At 35.9% G+C, this 25,097-nt stretch overlaps 2 protein-coding genes and 2 long non-coding RNA genes across 20 annotated transcripts in view; all 4 read left to right on the forward strand.

The window, feature by feature from the left end:
• The first annotated feature begins 126 nt into the window (after positions 1-126).
• On the forward strand, positions 127-2,770 carry LOC111803528. Its single transcript, XR_002816384.1, has 2 exons — positions 127-695; positions 2,294-2,770. It is a non-coding gene; the product is annotated as an uncharacterized LOC111803528 (long non-coding RNA).
• A 337-nt stretch (positions 2,771-3,107) lies between these two features.
• On the forward strand, positions 3,108-20,328 carry LOC111803527 (vacuolar protein sorting-associated protein 54, chloroplastic-like). Of its 5 annotated transcripts, none has more exons than XM_023687971.1 (19): positions 3,108-4,332; positions 5,744-5,806; positions 6,353-6,432; positions 7,830-7,944; positions 8,651-8,728; positions 8,949-9,105; positions 9,569-9,657; positions 13,370-13,626; positions 14,372-14,543; positions 14,642-14,725; positions 14,825-15,243; positions 15,545-15,698; positions 16,143-16,224; positions 16,893-16,972; positions 17,753-17,914; positions 18,245-18,312; positions 18,951-19,031; positions 19,144-19,408; positions 19,989-20,328. In XM_023687971.1, exons 1-18 carry the CDS (start codon positions 3,523-3,525, stop codon positions 19,277-19,279), a joined length of 3,087 nt encoding a protein of 1,028 aa, XP_023543739.1. In that variant the 5' UTR covers positions 3,108-3,522; the 3' UTR covers positions 19,280-19,408; positions 19,989-20,328. The 5 variants fall into 5 exon arrangements, with proteins under 5 accessions (XP_023543739.1, XP_023543740.1, XP_023543743.1 ...); XM_023687972.1 differs by having other exon boundaries at positions 8,654-8,728; XM_023687975.1 differs by lacking the exons at positions 18,245-18,312; positions 18,951-19,031; positions 19,144-19,408; positions 19,989-20,328 and having other exon boundaries at positions 16,900-16,972; positions 17,753-17,889.
• Positions 20,329-21,412: 1,084 nt separating this feature from the next.
• On the forward strand, positions 21,413-23,217 carry LOC111803995 (MADS-box protein FBP24). Of its 2 annotated transcripts, none has more exons than XM_023688631.1 (7): positions 21,413-21,772; positions 21,866-21,938; positions 22,016-22,180; positions 22,241-22,285; positions 22,372-22,413; positions 22,500-22,830; positions 23,016-23,217. In XM_023688631.1, the coding sequence occupies exons 1-7, from the start codon at positions 21,585-21,587 to the stop codon at positions 23,018-23,020; spliced, it is 849 nt and encodes a 282-aa protein (XP_023544399.1). In that variant the 5' UTR covers positions 21,413-21,584; the 3' UTR covers positions 23,021-23,217. The 2 variants fall into 2 exon arrangements, with proteins under 2 accessions (XP_023544399.1, XP_023544400.1); XM_023688632.1 differs by having other exon boundaries at positions 21,414-21,772; positions 22,241-22,282.
• A 721-nt stretch (positions 23,218-23,938) lies between these two features.
• LOC111804544 overlaps positions 23,939-25,097 on the forward strand; it is a 5,362-nt gene continuing 4,203 nt past the window's right edge. For 4 of the 12 annotated variants that reach the window (XR_002816529.1, XR_002816526.1, XR_002816531.1 and 1 more), the window contains exons 1-2: positions 23,940-24,574; positions 24,674-24,827. This is a non-coding gene — a long non-coding RNA (uncharacterized LOC111804544). Of the gene's footprint in view, positions 24,575-24,673; positions 24,828-25,097 lie in introns of all 12 variants that reach the window. The other 8 variants (XR_002816527.1, XR_002816532.1, XR_002816528.1 and 5 more) reach the window with 6 other exon arrangements.

Below are 25,097 nucleotides of genomic sequence, written 5' to 3' on the forward strand. Positions count from 1 at the left end.
TTTTTTTTTTTTTTTTTTTTTTTTTTTTTTTTTTTTTTTTTTTTTTTTTTTGCCAATTCTAATTTATGAAATAGAGGGTAATTTAGCAAGCGAACGAGCAGCGCTCTGTCAATTACCGACCCAAAACAAATCAATTAGCACCGCCCGCTTTTTATTTCATCCATGGCGCGAAACCCATCTCCCCCTCGGCAAACCATACCAATACCAACAACGCATTTCTCAGTGCATTTTCAACCCCACATCACATATCGCCTCCACCGTTCTCCCCCCATGCACTCAGCAAATGACAACTTTTATCGAACGAGTTTGTTTTCCAGGGGAATAATCGTCCGTATTTTCCCGGGAAATTGGAGCCGCCCGTGAAATTGTACCTCTACGATTTGCCATATGGTACACCATTCTCCAGATCGAGGTGAAGACTCGTCAGAGCTCAAATACCCCGGTCCCGTGCACATGGTTGAGTGATGCATTTTCTCTGATCCGCTTATCAGAAGCGTACTGGGTCACCCAGCATTCGGTTGTTGAATGAATCACGAGGAAGAAGACTTGTAGTTTGCTCAAATCAGATTGAGGGAGATTCAGGGCTCACCAGGACATGATTTTGTCGTACCATCGTCAGATCATCTTATGGTGACTTTAGTCTCGCAGCTTGCAAGACCTTGTCCTCCGTTTTTGGCAACTGGTTTGTGAAGGAGGTATTTATTCTTGCGGGGTATTCTATTTATCATTGTTGTTTCCAGTCTTTTAACAAAATGTTTCTGTTTCCCGGACGACTTTCCAGCTATATAGTTTTATCCTGGTTAGAATAAAGAAAAAACATACGTAGGTTTGTTTTTATAAGTCGACCAATGAGCCAAATAGAATTATATACGATCTTTGTAAATAATACCTCAGTTCTAATTGATTGCCGAAGTCTCGGCTATTTTTTGAGATAACCGCATGAGTAATTGATTAAGAGAGTATAATTCACGGTTATACACCACAAGAGACTGTAGTTACATCTATAATCCATATGTTTTTATTTTTTTTTATTCACAAACCCACATTACCAGTTTCCAAAATAGTGATCTTCACTGTTCGAAGGGTTATCCTTTTCTTTTTCCCGGCTCGCAGATTTACAATTGATTTGAACTCCCTGGACATCTGATTTTAATTTCTTGTTTTACTGAACTGATGATAAGTATTTATCTACTGGATCAAATGGGACAGCTTGGTGTTCTGTTCTATACTATTCTGTAATATCACAAGTGAGACAATTAGGGGTGTTTGTTTCTAATAAGCTTAGGTGGATTGGAAAGGTTGAGTTTGTGTAATCTATGTATGTTTATGCAATGGAATGAGTTATAAAGCTGTGTTTTGACTAATGAAAACTCATTGTAGACATTGTTATTTAGTTTTAGAAGGGTATTTATAAGTCTAGATAAAATAAGAAACAGGGGATGGTAAGCTTAGTTGTGTGGGATTAATAGAACCATAGTTTGAGATAAACAAACCCAGATCGATTTCTTAACTTCGAATTCCACAACTAGATTCATATGCCAAACACCCATTTAGGAATTCCAGTGACCGTTGATAGGTTACAGAAATGGATATTGTCACTAATAATGTCTCCAGAAAATCAACATCAGCTCTTCCATCATCATATGGGTGACTGCTGCACTCCAACCACATAAAAAAAGAAAAAAAAGAAAAAAAAAGAAAAAAAAAGGAGTTTGCTTCATAGCAAAGTATGGTTGGAGGGCTAGATTACTGCTGCAAAATGATGGGTACACCTTAGGATGCGCCCAAGTATTGCTCAGTAAAAAAATTAAATATAAGAAATGACTTAATAAAATGCGAAAAAAAGTGGTGTCAATCTACACACTCCAACGATCAAGTTAGTATTGGGTTTGTGAGTAAGAAGATACTTGAAAATAGTATGTAGTTTGGACATTCCTTCTATGTGCAACACCCGTGGGTCTCTTGAACTCATTGAACTATTGTAGATTGTGTGATTATTGGAGTGGTTATCTAACCATTATCTCCATCTTAACTTTTGTCAATTATTGACACCTTTGAGTTCAACTTATTTAAGTCTGAAGAATTGCAATCTTTTGAAATGAAATCAAATTGATTTGGGGTTTTAGTATTTGTTAATTAGGAATTTGCATATCTAAGAGCGTTTATAAGAATTTTTATATTCAACAGAATTAAGTTACCATATCAAAAGTTCATTAAATGTATACGGTGATTGATTTAGTAGTATAATTGAATTGTACTTCCTTTTTATACGCCTTAAACTTGCTTTACACAGGTGAACTTCTATTTTGGATTCCAAGAGTGATGAAGGACAGCAATGAATGAAATCTGGGGCCAGGTATTGCAGAAGTTACTCAATTAAACTAATGATCATTGGGGATGGAAAGCTTGTTCATGAAGAATTGAATGGACCAAACTGCTTTTGCGTGTGTTGAAACCTTAGTGAATTAACCAAGAGCGGAAGCTAAACTCGCAGGGGCTTTGTAGGGAGAGTGAATTTTTTATTTTATTCAAGAAGAAGCCATTGCTCCACAATCAAGTAGGTCCCAGGCTCCATCGATCTTTTCAGCTCACACAGATGCTACAATTTCCTTTTTGTCACAGTTTGCTTGTTGATAATGTACGGCCTTTTAACTTCAACTTTAAAGCAGACATATCATATCATATCAAATAATTATTGTATTGTAGCACCTCTTAACTTGTCGATGTCAAACAAAATTTAGCAGCACCGGACTTGTAAGTCTCTCATTAACACTTGAGTTTCAAATTCTTAATTTTAACATTGGTGGTACTTTTAACATTGGTGGTACTAAAACAAAGTCCGGTACTGCTAGCGTAGCATTTTTTATGATAGTTCTTGAACTAATTTTTATGACAAAATAAAGTCAAACCTATTATTGCAGATCATAAGAAGTAATAATTTGGTTAGTTGGGTTTGGTGATCAAATGTTATTCAAATGATAAAATATTGGCATAGATTGAAGAGACTATCAATTTTAGTAATTAAATGTTCTGGAGTCATCTCAAGACATATGCTCAATTTATTTATTTGGAGTTATGTTAATGAACATTGTTACCTTATTCACTAGGTACGTTTAGGAGGGCGGCAATGTTGTATGAGATATCAGTCCCATTAAAATTTGGTCTGGGATTACACTACTACTACTCATGAGCTATAATGTGGAATTGCGTAATCAACGGTGTGCAGCCGGCAACCAGAGGAGTTGGAGGTGGGCAGGGAGGTGCTAAACGCGAATGTATCCATTTGATAGAGCATAGGAGTTTTGAACGAGATCTGTAACAGCTCCGGACTTGCCTTGAGCACACTTCAATTGCTCTTTCCTTCATCCAGCGCCAACTTCTCTCTTCTTGATTATTTTCCTTTTCCATCTGTTTGAGATCTATCCCAAATACTTCATCTCTATCTCTATCGCTTTCTTGAATTCGACTGCTGAATGTGATCTTTGGAACCCGCCATTAATTCATGATTCTAAGAATTTGAGCATGGAGTCCCAGCCTTCCCAATCGGGAAGGTCCCCGACTGACTATTCATGCCTCATCAGTAGAGAAACGAGACTTGATCGAACTATTTCCTCCCCCTCCGCTAAATCCAACACCGATGCCAGCAGCCAGAGCTTGTCTTCAATTCTCAACAACCCGCACGCTGGAAAATCCGATGCGTCGTGGGTTGGCTGGTGGTCATCCCCGTCCACCGTGAGCCCACCTGAGCTCATGCCCCTGGCTTCCACCATAGCCTCATCCGAAGTTACTCGATTGGATTTTAACAGCTACACGGCTGTGATCTCGGATCCTTTTAATCGATTCGAGGATATACGGAACCATTCCAGCAAGGAGGACGGTGGCTTGGATAGCATTGGGGGCCAAGGCGAGGCCCTTGTGGCATGTCTGAGAGAGGTTCCAGCGCTTTACTTTAAGGAAGATTTCGCATTGGAGGACGGGGCAACATTCCGTGCAGCGTGCCCCTTCTTGAATGTATCGCAGAATTTTGTGCTGCAAGAGAAGCTTTCGCATTATTTAGATGTGGTGGAGTTGCATTTAGTGAAGGAAATTTCACTGCGTTCCAATTCTTTCTTCGAGGCTCAGGGGCAGCTACAAGACTTAAATGTCAAGATAGTGGAGGGGTGTAGCCGGATACGGCAATTAAAGGAGACCATACGGCTCTTGGACGTTGATTTAGTGGATTCTGCCAGGGAAATTCAGGCGCAGAATGCGACCAGGAACAATTTGTTGGCTCTTCAGCACAAATTGAAGCTTATTTTATATGTTAATCAGGCCATTTCAGCTCTTAAATTGGTACTTTAATTAGTCCATTTCATCATACTTTANTTTTTTTTTTTTTTTTTTTTTTTTTTTTTTTTTTTGTTTGCGCTTCTCGAATCTGCCTTTCGTTCCTAAATTCGTACCTCGTGTACTTAGTTCTGGTCGATACATTAAGTCATAGCAAATGGCAACTATTGTCAGATTATCTGCTTTTACATTCCTATCCGAAGGTTGAAAGCTTATAATTAAATCTTCCAGACCATAGTTCTGTTACTATTTTTTTTAACAATAAACAACTTCTCATAGTGTTCAAGGGTTACAAACTCTGTTTGAGAGTTAAAAGAAAAGAAAGAAAATACTAAATCAAGAACTTAGAATTGATTACACTCTTCTTCCTCATGCATGTTAATGAAAATCGAACAAACTTGAGGAGTGGACTGCCTAGATACCCAAAAAACTGGAATTAATGTTGTCTTGAAAATGGAAGAAATTTTGGACTTATCATTAACGTCCCTAGAAAACTTAAATAAATGCCGGATGACAAAAGGTTTTTCTAAGAAAACCTTTTGAAGTTTGAATCAATAAAGTAATGCTGACTTACACAATTCAACCCCTTGATAAGAAAGAACCATAACCATAGATGCCTTCCAATTCTTCAAAATAAACTGCCTTCAATAGAGACAAAAAGACTTCTTCTACAAAACCTTTTGAAATTCGAACCAACGAAAGAAGCGAACCAATGTCTTGATGAGAGAGAATTATTAATGCCCTCCAAATTTTTACCCGAAACAACATCACTAACCTCTATCTTCAAGGATGGAAGGAGCAAATGAAAGATCCAGTGCCAGAAAGTGTTACCAGTTATTAACCTTTCCTGCTGAAATAATATCACTCAAGTGGTATAAAACAATGAAAATTTGCTAGTACTTGTAGATGTGGGAAGCTAACGTATTCAGGACTTGTGCAGTAGTTTAGAGACTCTCAGTCATAAGATCACAAAGGCAATTCAGATACATCGTTGTCTTAAGAAAATAAAGCTTGTATAGTTCTGTTCTCCTGTTAAGAGGTCCAAGATAAAGTTCAAACAAAGAATTCGTGGTCGTCTTTCTCCAAATTGGTGTGTCACGTGTAAAAGAAATTAGGGATGCCAGATCACCTTTTCCTTTAGTCCCATTTTAGCATGAGATTATAGACAAACATGGTTGTACTCCTGCTGAAAGAGACTGTACTCATTGTTCTGCTTTCTTGTTTTCTCATGACTAGAAAGCCAAAATTTTATGGCTCAATACTATGAGATATTTTGTGGGAGGTTTGGTTAGAAAGAAATAGGAGTTTTTCCTGAAGAATAGCACAGATGGAGTAACTTCTCTTTCCTCTTTATAAAGGTATGATATTGGCCATAGTATTCATATCTAGTAGTGATGGTCGAAATTTTGTCATACAGCTAGTAGCATCAGCAGATTGTGCTGGAGCTCTGGATGTGACTGATGATTTACTACATCTTCTGGTATTTTCTCGTCCAATGAATTTGATCATTTTTATGTTTAAATCTATAATGTTTATCTGTCTGCACAAGTTCTACTCATATTTTAGGATGTAGTGTTGAAATGCTCTATACTGCCACTATTTATAAATGCCTTCCAATTAAGTTTCTAGGGTTTTTTTAAAAACTATTTCTCAGCTTTTGAAGCAAGAATTATAAAATTTAATAAGAACGGAGGCATCGATGCATGAATCTAGGAGGATATCAGTCTTGTAAGAAAACAAAAATGAGATGATCCAGACACCAAATATTCACATTATTTTAAAGAAATTTAATTTGTAATTCCTGGTCCTAGTATTACTGATTTCATACATATTTGAGTAATCTGTTAATTCTACTCTTCTAGATATGGTTTCTAACTTTGTCCTGAAACAAAAAACTTGGTTTACGTTTTTGTTTGATAGATTTATTTCCATTCCAAAAGGTTATTATATTGGTTCAGATCACCCAAAATTTGCTTGGTTGATCTGAAAATAAATATTTCTTAGTTTAGTTTATTATGTGCTTTAGGAGGGTGATGAACTTGCTGGTCTACATTGCTTTCGTCACCTACGTGATCATGTAGCAGCATCAATTGAATCCATAACCAGGTACATCTTCAAACTTATTGCTGTACAAGTGAGATGCAATTAGGAAAGAAGAATTAAACCTTTATAAACATCCAGTTACTTCTTTAGTGCACAGTTGGGGGAATCACATTTATCATTATATTTAATAGATTTCCATTTTGAACCATGCCGGTATATTGCGTGCATGAACCATCAACGTATAAACTTGGTGCCATGCCCCCTTCAAATGACCTTAATCACGAGGGAAATGGTTAAATTCTGTATATTGGTAGAAATGACTGTCCATTTCTTTTTTTTTTTCTTTTTTTTTTTAAATGAGAAACAGGAGAATATCATTCAAGAGACAAAAGCTCAAACAAAACAACCTAAGGGACAAGGGGATAAGGCATCCCTTTTCCCAAAGGAAGGATACAGTAAGACCTTACAATTTAAATTGATGGTGTCTATCGAGTAGTTACAAAACGAACTGTTTTGGGTATTCCACGTTTTGGCTGTAAACTGTAAAGATCACAAACAGAAAGAAGAGAGCTTGGCTTATCAATGAACACTTGGGATTTCTCTCTTTTCAAAGAAACCAAGGAATAGCCTAGAAAAATTCATCGAAAGCACTCTAGCTTTGTCTTTGAGCCACCATCTCGAGAGGATTTCAGCCAAACACAAAACCTTTCCACTGGGTTTACACCCCTGCAACCCAAACAACTCATCAAAAAATTCCCACACTTACCAGCGAACTCACAGTACAACAGCAGTTGGGAAGAAGATTCCTCAATTTTACAGCACATAACACACATATTGGGGGAGATACACAGGTGGGGGAATCTCCGTTGAAATTGTATCAAGGTTTCCTTTCCTATTTTCTGTTGTCAATTAACTATTTGTATACATATATGTGAACTAAACTTAAGTATTAGTTATTTAAATTGTAATTTGGATACCCGTTCTAGTTCACGAGTGAACCACCTTGATTACCTCAATAATTCTATGAGACAATTCACCACTAGGCTGAACTGAGCTGATGAGTCTACGGCCAAAAATCATAGACAGATATTACCTGTTTTGATCTCTTTGAGCTATATGGTTCCTGGCACACTCAATAGTTTGAAATGTTCAGCTAAATGTAGAACTGAAACCCTGTTGATTCCACTGTGGTGGTGCCTATAATAGAAACAAGAGCATTTCACTCAATGACTCGATAAGACAATGCGGGGTTGAATATGTAAATTTTTTTATACTTTTACAGAAATAGTATACTCCGATTATTTTTATATATGGCATGTAAGATGTTGCTTGTATCTTATTTTGCGTCTTATTGTTTTTGTAACTTTAAAGTGAGTGGCTATGGATGCAATATACATTTTTATTATTACATTTTTGCAATTCCCTCCAGAAACTATTGATATATTAGTTTTGTGGTGTAGCATTCTTTCAGCAGAGTTTATGCGCGCCTCAATTCATGATGCTGGAGATGTAGATATCGTAATTATAACTGAAACAAAAGCAAGGGCTTCAAATTTAATGAATGGAAAGGATGAAGTAAGTAAATATTGGTATAAAATAACTTGAAAATATTTGTTCTTCTGGTTTTCTGGTTTTCTGGTTTATCTCTTACTAGTTAGCTGAACTGAAGGATTACTAATATTTTCTCTCTGTAGTGGATTATGCTATAACCTAAACATAACTAGAATAGTATTAAGACATGAAAGGTAAGAGCTACAAGATAACCCAAGTACTCGAGGTACTTGGTGTTGGATGATGGAAGTCCCACATCGACTAATTTAGGAAATGATCATGGGTTTATAAGTGAGGAATACTAACTCCATTGGTATGAGGCCTTTTGGGGAAGCCCAAAGCAAAGCCATGAGAGCTTATGCTCAAAGTGGACAATATCATACCATTGTGGAGAGTCGTGTTCGTCTAACACTTGAAACCTCCCACTCTGAGTATCTAATTCAAGCCTAAAACCGTCTAAACAATTCTCTGCCTTCCTCCTCTGCCATCTCTATTTATAACCAAATCGAATGGCACACCCTAGCTAATTACCTATATACACTTAGCGGTGATATATATATCCTTAATGGCATTCCTATCAGATTAACTCAAACAATATATTCTTACATTGAAAAGAATATATTTCTTTTTCTTTATCTTAATTATGTTTGAATTTTATTTCTTTTATTGTTATTTCTTGAGGACTTGTTTTACAATTTCGTTCATGTAACATGTGAAATTCCAACTGTAGCAGGTCAAGTTGGACGAGGAAGAAACCTCCAACTTTTGCGATCATCTTCTTCCTATTATCATTGGGTTGCTTAGGACCGTGAGTTCTAATTATTCTACTATATTGTTTTGGTTGAAGAATAATTTCTTGATCCTTCCTCTCTGTGGACGTTAAATCCTTCATTTGTACATGAAGATCCGTAACGATCAACTAGTCATTTTATCTTGCTAATTGTAACAATCTCGTCAGTAACTGATCACCCAAAACTGATTTTCAATTCTGAACCTAATTAATTGCATATATGTGACGAGTTCTCCAGGCCAAGCTTCCCTCTGTATTGAGGTTATATCGTGATGCAGTTACAGCTGATATGAAAACTGCTTTTAAGAATGCAGTGGAAGAATTACTTCCTGTTCTTCTACTCAGACCTCTAGACTCGGATTTTGCACCTGGAGAGAGAACGGTAGATGCAGATGGTGAGATGTTCCTGAATCTTGATATCCGTTTGTACAACACTAATGTTTGATTAGTCTTTTTTTAATTTGAAACAAGATAATGTCGTCCATATTTCTTACATGATATCAGTAGTAATTTCATTGAAGATGATGAATTACAAAAGATTAAATGGAAAAGTCCATCTGAAACCAACAGCCTGAATGAAAACCATATCCCCAATAAGGTGATAGGCTACCTAAGCTTTGAATTGTCATGAAAAATGTAGTGTCCTTTAGCCTCTGTCGGATTTATTTCCTTTTTCATTATAAAATGTTCTTTTACACACACTCGCATATATATATGTATATTTTTCTTAGTAAAATATATTTTAACATGATAAAGTTGTGTGCCATCTAGTACACAATTTTAAGTTTCTTTAATGCCTCTTTAATTTCCTGTCATTCCCTTTTATGTGAATGATATTTCAATTAATTTATGACTTAGGTGGAGGTGCGTCGCTTGCAAGCAAGCTGAGGGGCCTCTCATCTGAAGGCTTTGTTCAACTTTTAAGTGCCATTTTGAAGATCGTACAGGTAATTTGTCTTGCTTAAATGTACTCTCTCCATAATACACTTAATTTGTCCTTAATTGAATCTAATTACTTAAATTATTAAAACATTATATTATTGGTCAAAAGAAAGTTCCAGTTTGTGATTGTTGCCTCGTAATTTTTTTCTTAAACTGTTGAGAATTGGGCTGGGGATAAAAATGTTAATGTTAAAAATTTAAAGGAAAAGTTTGAAATTTGAGTGTTATGGATGAAGTGAATGGAAGCTTGAGATAGATCGTGAAACTAGCAAGTAGCAAGCTTGTTAAATTGAATATCCCTTTGGCCTTCCCTCAATTATATTTTTGGTCGACTTAGTTTGGTGTATGATTTTTTCTTTTTTTTTCAATTTATTTCAAGTTTGGTTTGGTGCAAGGGTAAATGAATATTCCAGAAGGCATTGATTTTAGGCACATTTGTGGAATCCTATTAAATAAGCTAAGTAGTTGGCTCCCCTAATTTAGATTTATTCTTACCTGTATCTAGAGATTTGGTTTGATTATAGGGATTTTGTTTAGATGAGATTTGTTGTTATTTAGAATCTAGGGATTTAATTAGCCGTTCTCAAGGCACATGTACTTTCTGAAATTCATTAGGAAAAACAGCAAACCAATTTAGACTTGCAACATGGTAGCAAAGTCATTCTATTATGGGAGGTCTGATTGATTAGCGTAGCTTTCATAGTTATCAAACTTCCACCTTGACCAAATTTATTCGGAGCCTTTATAGCTACCGAACTTCCATCTTGACAAAATTTATTTGGAGCCTTTGTAACTACGGATCTTCCACTTTGACCAAATTTCATTCAGATCCTTCATAGCTACCATCCACCATTGAAGCATCATTGTTCCAACGTAGCGTTAGCATTATGCAACAATCAATGATCACATAAAAGAGTATTCACAGCAGGAAGGCCACAACATTAGCATTAGCATTCCCAGCTTCATTCACCACAACTGCAGCCGCACGCCCACTATCAATTCATTCATCTTTTCATCCATCAATCTGCAAGCCCACTTGCATTCATTCGTAGTGTGAGAAACAAGGGATAAATGTCAAAGACACGAGTGTACATTGCATAGGAGTCCATATCAGAACAAAAGACACCAGTTGCGAAGATTAGTGGATTCAATAACGAAGAGATGGAGAGATTGAAGGTGTTCTTGAACTCGCTCATTAAATCATCAATCTCCAGTACCTTGACAATTTCAGGTAAGTCTTCATTCACTTTCTGTATAAATCCTTTAGAGATAAGTCAACTCTTGGATTATAGACTCTGGTGCAACTGATCACATGACTCGTCACTCACAATTTTTTAAAACATATAAACCATGCCTGAGTGATCGAAAAATTACAGTGGCAAATGGAACCAGTGCCACCATTGCAGGAACTGACAATGCATCTATTTTCAAATATTTACACAAAAAAACATCCTACACGTCCCAAAACTATCGAATAGACCTATACTACTTGCAATTACTTGAGAGAACAACTAGCTCTGCTCCTATGCCATTTCTTAGTTCCTCTAATGAAGATGCTGTTTGGTTACATCGTTTTCGCATGGATCACCCCTCATTTAGGGTTTGGAGAATTATGTTTCCAAATTTGTTTCAAGGACTCCAAGTCTTTGGTTTTTCAGTATGATACATGTGAACTTGTCAAACATTGTCGTATATCTTTACCCATCTGTCAAATTAAAACTATACCCCCTTTTCATTTGATTCAGAGTGATATGTGGGACCCTCAACTATTCCAAGTATTTCTAGTGCTATTTGGTTTCTCATATGATTGTACTCGTGTCACATGACTATTCCTTCTCAAACAAAAATCAAATGTTAGTAATATTATTCATGCCTTCCACTCAATGATTCAAACCCAATTTAGAGTCAAAATTAAAACATTTCGAACTTGTAATGCAAGTGATTATTTCAATCAAACCCCATCCCCATATTTTTTTATCTCAAGGCATTATCCATGATTCTTCGTGTGTTATTACATCACAGCAAAATAGAGTGACCGAAAGGAAAAATGGACACCTGTTAAACAACAAAATAGTAGGGAGGCATATATATCTTGTTCACACTCGACCAAACATAACATACTCAATGAGTGTAATAACCTAGTTCATGTATGATCTGCTGGAGCCTCACCTTCAGGCAGCATATAGAGTATTACGTTACCTGAAAGGAACTTCAGGAAAAGAAATTTTATTCAAATAGAACAATTTCCTTACATTGGAAACTTATACTGATGTTGACTATGCTGCATCAATAGTAGGCAGAAGATCTACCACAGGGTATTGTACTTTTCTTGGAGGTAATTTAGTAACGTAGTGAAGCAAAAGGCAAAATGTGGTGGCTAGATACAACGGTTTTGTGAACTCTTATGGTCGAGATAATCCATGATGACTTAAATATTAAGGGAGAAGGTCCAATAAAGTTGTAATGCGATAACAAGTTAGCTATCAATATTACACACAATCCTATCCAGCATGATGGGACAATGCATATTGAAATTGATTAGGAAAAATTAAAGAATGAGAAATTATGCAGTAGTTTTGTGCCTTCACAACTTTAACTAGCCGATATACTAACAAAAGGATTTCACAGTTCAAGAGTTAGTATCCAAGTGGGGAATGGATGATATCTATTCTTCAACTTAAGGGGGTGTGTTGAAGGAATGACCTTAATTTAAAGAATATTGGTGTAATCCACTAAATAAGATATGTAGTTGACTTCTAATTTAATTTTTTTTTTATATAGTATTTAGAGATTTTTTAGATTACAGGAAATTTTTTAAATGAGATTTATTGTTATATAGCAAGTTAATTTAGACTTGCAACCCTATCTTCATCTCTTTTGTTTTTGTTTTCCTTTAATATTCAGTAACGAAAGTACTTTGTCCTACGAAAGAAAGGTATCATGTAGGGTTGCCGGTTCGCTTTTTCAATAAGCTTCCTGATTCTAATAGGGTTTCTGGTTCTTTGTCTGAATAAGTTCTTCTGATTCTTGATGGACATTACAGGTTTAGCAATTGTTGTTTCTGATTTTATCAGGTTGAGAAGTGATTTCAGGTTTTTTAGGAATGGATTTCTTTGGCTCTAAGATTGTCGTTTGAGGTTCAAGGCATGGACCTCTACTGAAAGAACTGAAGGAAAGAAATAAGGAAGAACTTGACAACGTATCTTCTTCCTCAATTTCTTCTCGAAGGTGGATCAGAAACACAATTATTAACAAAAACAAGAACACAAAATGAGGACTGGACGCTCTCTTGTAGGGCCAAATTAGTCATCAAATTGCTCTTCAATTGGTTTTGAATCACAAAAGTAAATATAAAATTCCTTCTAGCTACTTGCAATTTGTAGATCGTACCCCTATTCTTCTCCAATATAAAGATTGGACGTAAAACGCTAATTAAGGTATTGAGCATGCATCTGGTTTAAGAATTATTAGCCTATCCAAATAGGCGGTAGTAGGCATTTAACAACTTGCGCGAGAGTTAAATCAGGTTTTGTCATTCCGAAGGGCAATAAAGCAGATTGGTCCATTGTTATGGCATGGATCAAAATTTCTCTTAAACAATGAATGAAATTGTAATATTTCTAGATGTCATCTTACTCTAAGCTTACTCTCTAAGTTTTTCACCTTGCTGGAATTTTATCGAATGCATTATGATTTCTTTTCATTTAGTGAATGCAGGTACATTTGGTGCGTGCTGCAGAAGTGAAAAAGTCTATTGAATGGATTATGTGCAACCTTGATGGGCATTATGCTGCAGATTCAGTTGCTGCTGCAATTGTTATTGGTGCTGCAGCTTCTGGTACAGCTCAAGATAGTGATAATCAAGGTGGTTTGCTTCTTCCACATTTACCTCAGCAAGCAGCTGCCAAGGTTACTTCCTCACAGGGAAAGGAAAATGAAGCAGCAAATCCTTCAAATATGTCTAGAAATTTCAGGTTAAGTTTTGCTTCGTTATGATAGTTTTAGATTAATTAATTATGATATATTGATTATTTTTCCCAGGGGAGGTCGATTGTAGGAGCTTGTATGCATTCTTTATGTTTGGGTTTGGCTTTGTGCTACTTTAGTTGGGTAAAAAAACTAAGCAGGTGCGATTAGGTATCACTCTATTCAAATGATCATACTTGATGTACAGATGGTTGCATCTGCTCTCTCTCTATCTCTTCCTCTCACTGTTATATTTTGGTTGATAAGGAAGTATTATTTAGACCTTGGATAAAGTGTTCTCAGTTCAACTTAGAAATAGAGGTTTTAGCCTAGGACATTGACCTTCCTCAAAAGCAATCAGACTACCACAAGTACAATTATATAATTGTTCAGGAAAGCTTGAGAAAGAATAAAACTAAAAGTTAGGGGCACTCTTACTGCTTACTGCCTTCCCGCTGCACCAAACCAATCTTCGTTGAGACTTTGGACAGCAAGAGATAATCTCAGCTGTAAAAAGAAGAAAGAAAAGAAGTCCAATCTATCAGGTGTGGTGCTATGAAGCATTCTTAATGGACTTTTAGGAAATTCATTGATAATCTTGTTCTTTTCTTTCTTTTTCTTTTTCTTTATTTTTTTATTTTTCTGATAAAAAGTTTGCTGCTCACTTGCCGAATATTAACTTGTGATACCTTCCATTTTTGCTTTTCAACTTTGTTTTTATCTCGACTGTTGACGTAATTTGATTATAAACAGAGCTGATGTACTGCGAGAAAATACGGAAGCTGTTTTTGCAGCTTGTGATGCTGCTCATGGAAGATGGGCTAAACTCCTTGGAGTTCGCACTCTTGTTCATCCAAAGTTAAGATTGCAAGAGTTTTTAAGCATATACAACATTACACAAGATTTTATTACTGCCACTGAAAAGGTACCCCCAAAGCTTTATCTGGAATATGAACTTAAAAGGATATAAATTCATAGCTGATCATAGCATTCATGATTTCATTATTCTTCCAACTTAAACAGATAGGTGGAAGGTTGGGATATAGCATTCGTGGAACTTTACAGTCCCAGGCCAAAGCTTTTGTTGATTTTCAGCATGAATCTCGTGTAAGTTTCTTATTATCCCTTCTTTTTTGTTTATTTATTTATTTAGAGTTATTTTCTACTTAAATATTATTCATGGTTCATTAATTTATGTCATTGTAGATGGCAAAAATAAAAGCAGTGCTTGATCAGGAAACATGGGTTGAAGTGGATGTTCCCGATGAATTTCAAACTGTAGCTGAATCAATATGTTCTCAGGAGCTGCTTTCTGAAAAAGTTGATCATGCTCAGGGTAATATGGATCGAAGCTACAGTGATGTGGCTGCAAATAATGACGATTCACGCATTGTAGGTGGTGAATCTCTCAATGCTCAACAAAACTCTGAGCAGATTGATTCAAGTGACATGTCTGGGGGGAATACTGCACATGTGAAGCCTACTCCTGCGGATACAGTTGAAAAGAGTAATGCTGATGTCACAAATACTACGACACAAGTTAACAATACTAATGTGAAGGAACGTGGAAAATCGAGTTCTCAGACTTTGCAATACAAAGGCGTTGGTTATCATATGGTAAACTGGTTAGTTTCTTCTTTCTTATATACTTTTTCTAGAATAGACATCTATGGCTTGCTCTCCCCTTCACAAGCATGCTCAATTATATTAGCTGATGCTTAGTTCTTGGCCCTGACTTCTCCTATTTGGTTATTTGTTCTTCTTTATTTGGAGCTTTATTATTCATTGTACTGTAAGTTCTATTTTTTCTTCTTCAATACCTTGTACTGATGTATGCTATCGTTTATTGACTTTAATTAGCTTAATGAACTATACTTGTTCTGGGGTCTCAGAAGAGTAATTTTTCTTTAATGGTTTCTTTCCCAGTGGTTTGATCTTGCTCAAGATGTTGTCGGAGTACATTGACATGAACGATTCTCTTCCAGCACTATCTTCCGAAGTCGTACATCGTGTTGTGGAAATTCTCAAGTTTTTCAATACAAGGACGTGTCAACTTGTTCTTGGAGCTGGGGCTATGCAGGTACTTTATTTAAACACGATATTTGTAGTTAATGCAATGCTTCTAGATTTGTTTCATTAACTAACTTGTCAATATGGAATCCTTGAATCCCTGGACTTGTGATGTCCATGTGTGTTGACTGTGAAACCATTGTCCTTTTGTTTGTTTGTTATTTATTTTCTTTTTTTCACTCCTTCTAGGACTGTTTCTTTTTGAACATTTTGTGTCTTTTCATTGACAGAGAAGTTTGTATTTTGTTAAAAGGAAGAACCATTGAAAATAATTTGGATTTTTCATTCATTTATTTATTTAACATATAGCTGTTTGAATACTATAATTTTTTTTTTTTTTTTCTCACAGCGCTTTGTTAATCATGCTAATTATGCTTACCATGGAGACTATGATTTTCAAATGCTAGGTTGGTTAACTTCCCATCCTAAAAACTTAATTTATGTGTTGTTCCAGGTGTCTGGTTTGAAGTCTATCACATCCAAACACTTGGCCCTGGCCAGTCAAGTTATCAGTTTTACCTTCGCCATTGTTCCTGGTAAGTTGTAACAAAATTTGAAGGCTTCGACTTAAGTTCCCTATTGTTATTATTCTTGCAGCCTATGTCTCACGGGCCAAAGCCAACCAACTTTACGTCTAGGAAGCCATGTTTTGCCTCACCCTTAATGTTTTCATCGCCTACTTCAACTAAAAAGCAGTCTTTTTTTCTCTGTTTAATCTTATCATTATTATTTTCCATAAGGATGAAAAAAAACTTATTGGAATCTAGAAGATATATGCAAATAAGGGAGGACATAGTAGAACCAACAGGATCTGATCTAATTGGNAAAAAAAAAAAAAAAAAAAAAAAAAAAAAAAACTACATTTTTGGACAAAGTAGACCATCTAGAGACGAAGAAAGAGCTGTTATATTTTTCATCTATCCACTCTTTCCCTTCTCTTCGTTAAACACATTTTTCTTACAAACTACAACTCCCCATAAAAGAGCATGTACCATAGCATTCCAAAAAACCAACCACAACGGCTACTCAACATCTCGGATATCATTCCCTAGACACCAGAAAAAATGCATTTTAATCATAAGTGTTCCTAGTCTTTCAATTTTTTATAAAAAGAGAACACCTTCAGATCGGTTTGAATTTTTATAGTGCTCAAGATATTTGAAGTAGTTTGACGTTTTTTTCTTCTTTTTATGTCCTGACCAAGAAATTAGGAGGATCCTTTTTCTCAAGGTACCCGACGCACGAAAGACAATGTTACTCTCAGAGATTGATCGAGTGGCTCTAGTATATTCTTTTATCCACACTTTTCTTCTTCTGTTATATATTGATTATGCTCATTAGCTTCCTATAGTGCTAACTGGTTAATATTGTAACTTGTCTTCTTTTTTCCCCCCACAAAATATGTATATGTTGCTTGTCACTGTGATGGGAAAGGGTTCAAATAGATATAGTGTATTGCTTGTGAGCCAAAAAAATTTAAAATGTGAATTACATTGAATTCCAATAGACCTGGCTCAAAGCACACATTTGAAGGGGAAAAAGCACCTATTGACACAGTAAACTGACCCCAAAAATTGCAGACATTGACATTTGATTGAACAATATTACTAAAGAGAGCGCACATTCATCTCATATGCAGGTATTTCAATCTTTTTGGGTATATGGGGTGAGATAAATTGAAGAGTCTTTAACTCATTTAAGGAAAAAGAATATATATTTATACTAGCCATCTTGGATGGTTGGTTATTAGTTATTTTAAAAAATTAATTTAGTTTAATTTAAATTGTTGCAGTTCAAGTGGTATCAAATAGCTCCACCTTTAGCTTCTAGTATATAGTTTTTGGATAGCAAAAATATATAAATATATATATAGATACCACAATTTTGGCTTTTCTGGAGCTGTTTTAGGATTCTTGTTTAGTCCTTGTATTATTACTCTTGAATATTTTGACAGCTTTCTCTTACTATATCCTGTATGAATGCCATTTATTTAATAAAAACTACGATTTCGAGAATTGGCCTGTTATGTATTTGCACCATTTATTGAATTATTTAATAATTTAGGATTTCAAAGTTCACCGAGATGAAATTCATACTAAGCTGGTCCAGATAATGAGGGAAAGGTTATCGGTACATCTTCGTGGCCTGCCTCAAATTGTTGAAAGTTGGAATAGGCTCGAGAATTCTGACCCTCAGCCTAGTCAGTTTGCTCGATCACTTACCAAGGTAGCTACATGTATTCATCAAGCAAATCAGTTCATTCTTTTCAGTATCGAAGTCCCTTATTGCACTTTGCCTCTAGTTACTTTATATGTTTGTTTTTTGTACCGTGTTAAATTAAGGGATTTGTCCTTTCTTTTCAATATCGAAGTCCCTTATTGGACTTTGCATAATTGAAACACTTTGCATGTAAGGATTTTTATGACGGATGAAGTCCTATCAGGATGTTGGGTTGCAATCACTTTTCATAATTGAACACTGCGCATTTAATTGTACTTTTTGGGTTGTTTCTCTGCATATTTCCGACTGACTTGGGTTGAAATCACCACTATCCAGGAAGTTGGGTACCTTCAGCGTGTCTTATCTCGAACCTTACATGAGGCTGATGTTCAGGCAATATTTAGGTAAGTCAATTCTCCACTTCGTTGAAAATTTGAAGCTTTGTTTCATAATTTTTTCGTTTTTAGTTTTTGTTTTTTAAAATTATGTTTGTTTCCTTACATATTTCTTAATTAAGGAAAAATCTGAATTTCTAATCAAATTTCAAAAGCAAAAATAAGTTTTCAAAAACTACTCTTTTTTTTTTTTTTTTTCAAAACTTGTATTAGATTTTGAAAACATTTGTAAAAGGTACATAACAAAGCAAAGAATACTATAGCTGGAATGTGTGTTTATAAGTTGATTTTTGAAAATTAAAAATCAAATAGTTATCATACGGGTCTGAGATATCTGCATGGATAACAAATTAACAGCACTCTTGAGCTTCTCTGTGAAAGAGATTACTACCAAAGATATGCATCATCGTTCTTTTTAGTATATGAGTTCGGAAGCAGATCAATAACGAGATTCTTATGTTGGTTCCTGTAGTAGAATATGTTAAGCAAACTCTGATATTTTAATATGGCTTTCCTTCTTAATATATATATTATTATTAATTTTTTTTTGGAAAAATAGATTACTGCTAAATTTATAGCCATCTGTGAATAGATAATGTTTCCCTTTCTACTTGGAAATTAACAATTCTATTTCGTGCGACCTTCAGGCAAGTGGTGAAAATCTTCCATTTACAAATTTCTGAAGCATTTTCACGATTAGACATAAGCACCCCACAATCAAAGGATAGGTAATACCCCTTTGTCCTTCAGGAACCAAGGACATTGTCACCTATTAACTTACACCGAACCATTATTACAATATGCTCCTTGTTCTGACACCCTTTTTCTACTGCATACCAGGCTGCTTCGTGATGTTAAGCACATTCTTGGCTGCATAAGATCTTTGCCTAGTGACGACTCGAGTAAACCTGACATCCCAAACTGGGGGAAACTTGATGAATTCTTTGATCAAAGATTCGGATCTGAAGCTGGATAATAATATGAATGTGTATTGGCCATTGTTTTCTTTTTCGATGAAGGGTGTCATATTTGAGGAGTAAATAACAGGATACCAGAAGTCAATTTTCAACCTATGTCATCCCCCTTGTACAACTTAAATATCAAGGTACGATGTAAAAAAAACTTTATCCTAATTAATTTTGATGAATCTTTGTCAGTAGGGGTAAATGTTTAAGCTCTTTTGAAATATAATCGAGGTTTGCATACCCATAACATTTATGGGCACTTTTTAGTTTCCATTTCTAACCTTTACGGAGTTTAAGAAACACTGGTATTGCCCAATTTCTTTTCTCTTCTTTTGTTTCTACAACTCGTACAATATGAGGAGAGCTGCATTTTGGCCTCCAAAACTCAATTCATATGTTGCTCCACCTCTTACGTACTACATAGCAATTAATGTTTAGTTCCTACAACTAATTTGAACTGCATAAAGTTCGGCTGGGCCTTTATTTTCCCCTTTCTAGTCTGACTTATGCTGCTTAGAAACTAGTCATGTATATTAGATTTTCATACTTACGTAATGAAACTTTTCACCATTAGCGTGCATTGTTCAATGACATATGATCATGGATTATGAGGGTTGTACTAATACCTAAAGGGTCTGATGATGTGGGGAGTACTTTTACATTGACTTGATTTTATTTGCAGTATCATCTGAGTGACTTCTTTTTATGTTCAATGGACAGGTATAAAGTAAAGATTCGGATTCAGATATTTCAACAAAACTTCCCCCCTTCCCCGTTTTGCTGAAACACGTAACGTGTTGTTTGTACTGGCTAGACCAACGCATTTTGCTGCTCTAATTGTAGCTAGTTTAGAGAAAGAACAGCTCAATTGGTTTCCTTGATGAGAAGCTTCATCCAGAATAGCTTTTAGTTCCTTTCTTTTCTTCCCCCCTCCAATTTCAATTGCCTTCCGTAAAGTTATGCATATTTGTATTTTGTAGAGCAAAATTTATGTCTATTGCTATGAAGAATTGTGCTTACTACTGCTGGTTATGGATATTTTTCCTAATCGACCCTTCTATTTTCAGGTTGTATATAATAATTTATCGTTCTTAAATAGAAAAAATAAAGTGAATTTTATGCTCTCAAATTCGAAAGAGAACTCAAAATATAGACGTTGAAACTGCATAAGAGGAATTGAAAGAAGAAGAGATTTTCACGCAAACAATGTAAACGTACAAAAGAAGAGAGATTTGATCTTTAATTTAGCAGACTTCATTCGAGATATTGAATTCAAATGTTCAACATTTTGTTAGTTTGGTAGGTTTAGCAGTAGCTAAGTGACGTGAATTTAAAGCTTTGACATTTTCTGTGGATCACATATATGTTAACTCAGTTGAAGTATGTTGTAGTGTATATTAAAATATAAATAAGGAGAGAGGAGAGAGGAGAGAGGAGAGAGGAGGGTATAAAAGGAAGAAGTGAAATTGGAAAGATGATGCAGAGAGAATAATGCGAGTGTTGAAGTGTAGGGTGTAATTTAGGAAGGTAAAAAGAGGCCATGTGAAAAACTGGGGAGTTGGAAGGCTGTTGAAATGGACGTCAAACTGCCTCCATATTCCATTTTTGTCAACTTTCTCTTAATATTCTCTCTCCTTGTCTCTTCCCTCCTCACTCCTGCCTGCCACCTCTGCCCTAATCATATTTTCATGCTCCTGGTGTATTTCTTCCTTCTAACACAGGAACTCTAAGAATCTCTCTTAAATATGATGCAAAATAGATCTGGTTCGATCGTTGATAAGGTTGATAAGGTTGATAAGGTTGAAGAAGAAGCCCTCCCAAAAGAAACTGAATTGAATTGTGTACATAGATATTTAAATAATATGCGTGAGTGAGTTAGAGTGTAGCAAGAGTAGTAGTAGTAGATGAAGAATTAATGAGGTGGAGGGGAAAGGGGAAAGGGGAAATTGGTAAAAATGGGAAGGGAGTGGTTTCTTAGGGTACAATAATGGGAGTTTTTCCGAATTTGGCAAATTCCACAAAAGCACAGCAGAGAGTGGTAATATTGGAGGAAAAGGAAGGGCAGTTGAGGAAATTAAGAAAAATAGTAGTTCCTGATGAAGAAGGTATGAAGATGATAAAGCTGGGTGATGCAGCACCAGAAGTGGTAGTATACATTAAAAACTAATTAATTATTGTTCACCCCCTGGAACCAATTCTAAGCTCCCCCTAATTTACTCCTTTGTTACCGATAGGAAGGAAGGCAGGAAGGCAGGCAGGAAGGCAGGAAGGCAGGAAGGCAGGCAGGAAGGAAGGCAGGAAGAAGAAGCTTCGCAAATGGGAAGAGGAAAAATCGCCATCAGGAGGATCGAGAACCGGACGACCCGCCAAGTTACGTTCTCCAAGCGCCGAGCCGGAGTGTTCAAGAAGACTCATGAACTCTCTGTTCTGTGTGACGCTCAGATCGGCCTCATCGTCTTCTCCAGCAACGGAAAATTGTTCCAGTACTGCACCCAACCAGCCTGGTCACCACACAACTTCCCTCCTCCTCCTACATTTTTTTCTTTTCTTATAAACTTAGGAATGCTATTAATTTCTGCTTTCCTTCGCACTCGCAGCATGGATCAAATTATCCGGAGGTACCAGATTGCTGTAGGAAATCCAATTCCGGAGCAGAATATGAACCATCCGGTACGCTCCATCTGTGAATGTAAACAATAATTTACACTCCAACAAACAAAATCAATGCAAGTAATAATGTTGATTAGGAGGAATTGGAGAGGCGGCTGAGGATCATGAGAAAAGACACGGACGATCTTCAGCTGAGTTTGCAACGCTACACCGCCGAGGATTTCAGCACTTTTCAGCTTCGCGATCTCCACGATATCGAGAACCGCCTCCAAAACTCTCTCGACAGAGTTCGTGCTCGGAAGGTAATTAACTTTTATTTGATAGTTAATCAATTAATTACTTAATTAATTTGCGTTTTGCAGTCGGAGCTGTTACAGCAGCAGGTCGACAATCTGCGAAGAAAGGTTGTTCCTATTTGTACATAATTTATGCATATATCGTAATTAATTAAGGTTTTCCCTTCTCCATGACCATGATTGGTTGATGATATTAGGAGAAAATGCTGGAGGATGAGAATGAACAAATTTACCATCTGGTAATTAAAATTAAGTATTGGATGATTGTGGTTTTGTTAATTTTGTAATCAAATTAATAAGTGATAATGATGATGATGGGGGTTAGATAAAAGAGCAGCAGATGGCGATGGAGGAGCAGCAGGTGGTGGCGATGATGCAGAAAAGAAGAAGCGATGACGTTGAGGATCAGCAGGCAGTAAATATGGATGGAGAAGATGGGTTTGGGTTCGACAATAGTAGTAATGATATTCATCCGCACCTTCAGCTCCAACTTCAGCACTACCACCAGCACCAGCACCAGCATCATCATGAGCCTAGCAGCGTTCTTCAGCTCGCCCCACTGCCCTCTCCGCCGCCACCGCCGCCCTTCCTTCCGTACCGCCTTCAGCCGTTTCAACCCAATCTTCAAGACATCAACCTCCACTCCTCCACCTACGGTACCCTACCACCATACCCTTTCACATGCATCCAATGTTAGCATTTCAATATGATATTATATATGTTTACAAGCTTATTCTTTTCGTTATGTATATATAAATTATGTATATATAAATTATGTATATATAAATTATGTATATATAAATTATGTATATATAAATTATGTATATATTGATGCATGCAGAGTAGTAGGAGTGGAAATTAGAGGAGAAGGGTTTGGAGGCAACAACCTGTTGGTGCTGTGCTGACTGCCAATTTATATCCTCCTCCTAATTTCATGTCACCAAAACCCCACTTATTTAATATCATTTCAGACTCCCTCTTTCTTCTTCTGCTCTTATATATACTCAATATGCCTTTCTCTATACTATTTTCATATCATATCATATCACTTTCCCTCTTTCTCTTTCTCTACCTTAAAACCCTAATCCGCACCTTATTCTGTTACTCCATTCTTCAATTCTTCGTTAAACTAAATAAAAATCAACATGTACACAAGTAAGTTTAGGACTAAAATCAAACAAAACCTAATTTTATACCAATTGTTTAGGAGAATAAACAATTAAGTTTCGTCTCACAAAAAAATGGGAAATTTATTGTTAATAACATTATTATTACTCTCTGCTCTCTTCCACGAGAAGGGGAGGGTAGGGGAGGATATACATATATTCTTTTTTGTTATTTTAATAATAATTTTTTAAAATTTTCTTAAGTTTATGCTAAATTTATACATAAACTTCACAATGTAATTTACCCGCAAACATTTGAGACTCACTGCAACAAAATAATATAATGTAAGTTGTTCATAAAAATATCTCCAACTTTTATTAAAATTACAAATTTAACTGTTAAACTTTTAAATAAATATAAATATAAATTTTAATTTTGTATATGATATATTAATTTTTTTTTCAAATTTTCAAATTTATTTGAGAAACATTAAGCATAAAGCATACAAAGTTTATGAGGGGCAAAATTAAAAATTTAGTGAATTAACAAGTAAATGTAAACTCCAAAATTTAGACATTTAGCGAAAAATATAAATAATTCTAGTTTTATTTTCATTGTTATTTTATTCATTTATTTACCTTTTAATCGTTCCCAGGCCCAACATTTGGCGCCTTAATTTATCCGCCGTCCGTTGCGGCTTTTGGCAAAACAAGTTGATTCGAAGGCGAGACGAGTCGTCTTCAACATCGCCTCCCTGCGCACTCGTTTTCCGATTGCTTTGTGGGACCAAAACATTATCGTCTTCAACATCGCCTCCCTGCGCACTCGTTTTCCGATTGCTTTGTGGGACCAAAACATTATCGTCTTCAACATCGCCTCCCTGCGCACTCGTTTTCCGATTGCTTTGTGGGACCAAAACATTATCCACTTCATAATTTCAGTTCCTTTTCCCATTTCATCGACTCAAATTAACTCGTGAGAGGAATCGCGTTCCAAGTTCATACTCACTGTTTTGGTGTCTCCATGTTAACTCTACAATATTCTAGCGACTGCTTTCTCAACGATGCTCTGTTTGCTCTGACGCAAAATGGTTCAGAAAACGTACCTGCTTCTTTACCACGAGAGCTTTGCAGATCATTAATATCGCCATCTGCTCTGTTTTCTTCAATTAATCAACAAGTTTTGAGTACAGCCTTCCCTTTTCAGAAAGGCCGTTTGTAATATCCCGGATGGATCCAACCTGACCTTTCAATCATTGCAGTGGCTTTCTTTTTCCTGCTCTGTTGTGGGCAGGTGAACAATATTCTTACTCAATTCTAAATGTAATTGGGTATATGAACGAAACATTTTTGGTTTCGTAATTCAGATTTTATGTTATTTCGATTTTCTCAGGTTTCATTGGTATGCCGTCTTAGTATACATGGAATCTTGATTGGTAACTGATAATTTCAACTCTATATGCTTACCAACATGGAGTTAGGGCATGGAGTTAGGGCTGTTTTCTTTCTTTTTCTCTCCATTCCTTTTGTCATAAGTTTCATGAATTGTAAGTTCAGATATCATTTGATACATTGCTAACTGTGAATATAAACCTAATATTGTACCGTCATAGCATGCTGCATATACTAGCGGCTAATTTTCAGAATTTGTTTGTATTTTGTATTGCTCAACGTTTGATGATGGTCCAGATTTACGTTGCAATTATTTCTCTGGAACCTATTTGACCTCAATTGTTTCATTCTTGTGCAATTACTTGGTGTTCCTAAACAATATTGTTGTGTGCAATTTGTTCTTTCTTTATGAGAAATTCTATTTT

The sequence above is a fragment of the Cucurbita pepo genome, chromosome LG10, assembly GCF_002806865.2.
Source record: "Cucurbita pepo subsp. pepo cultivar mu-cu-16 chromosome LG10, ASM280686v2, whole genome shotgun sequence".
NCBI classification, from domain to species: Eukaryota; Viridiplantae; Streptophyta; class Magnoliopsida; order Cucurbitales; family Cucurbitaceae; genus Cucurbita; species Cucurbita pepo.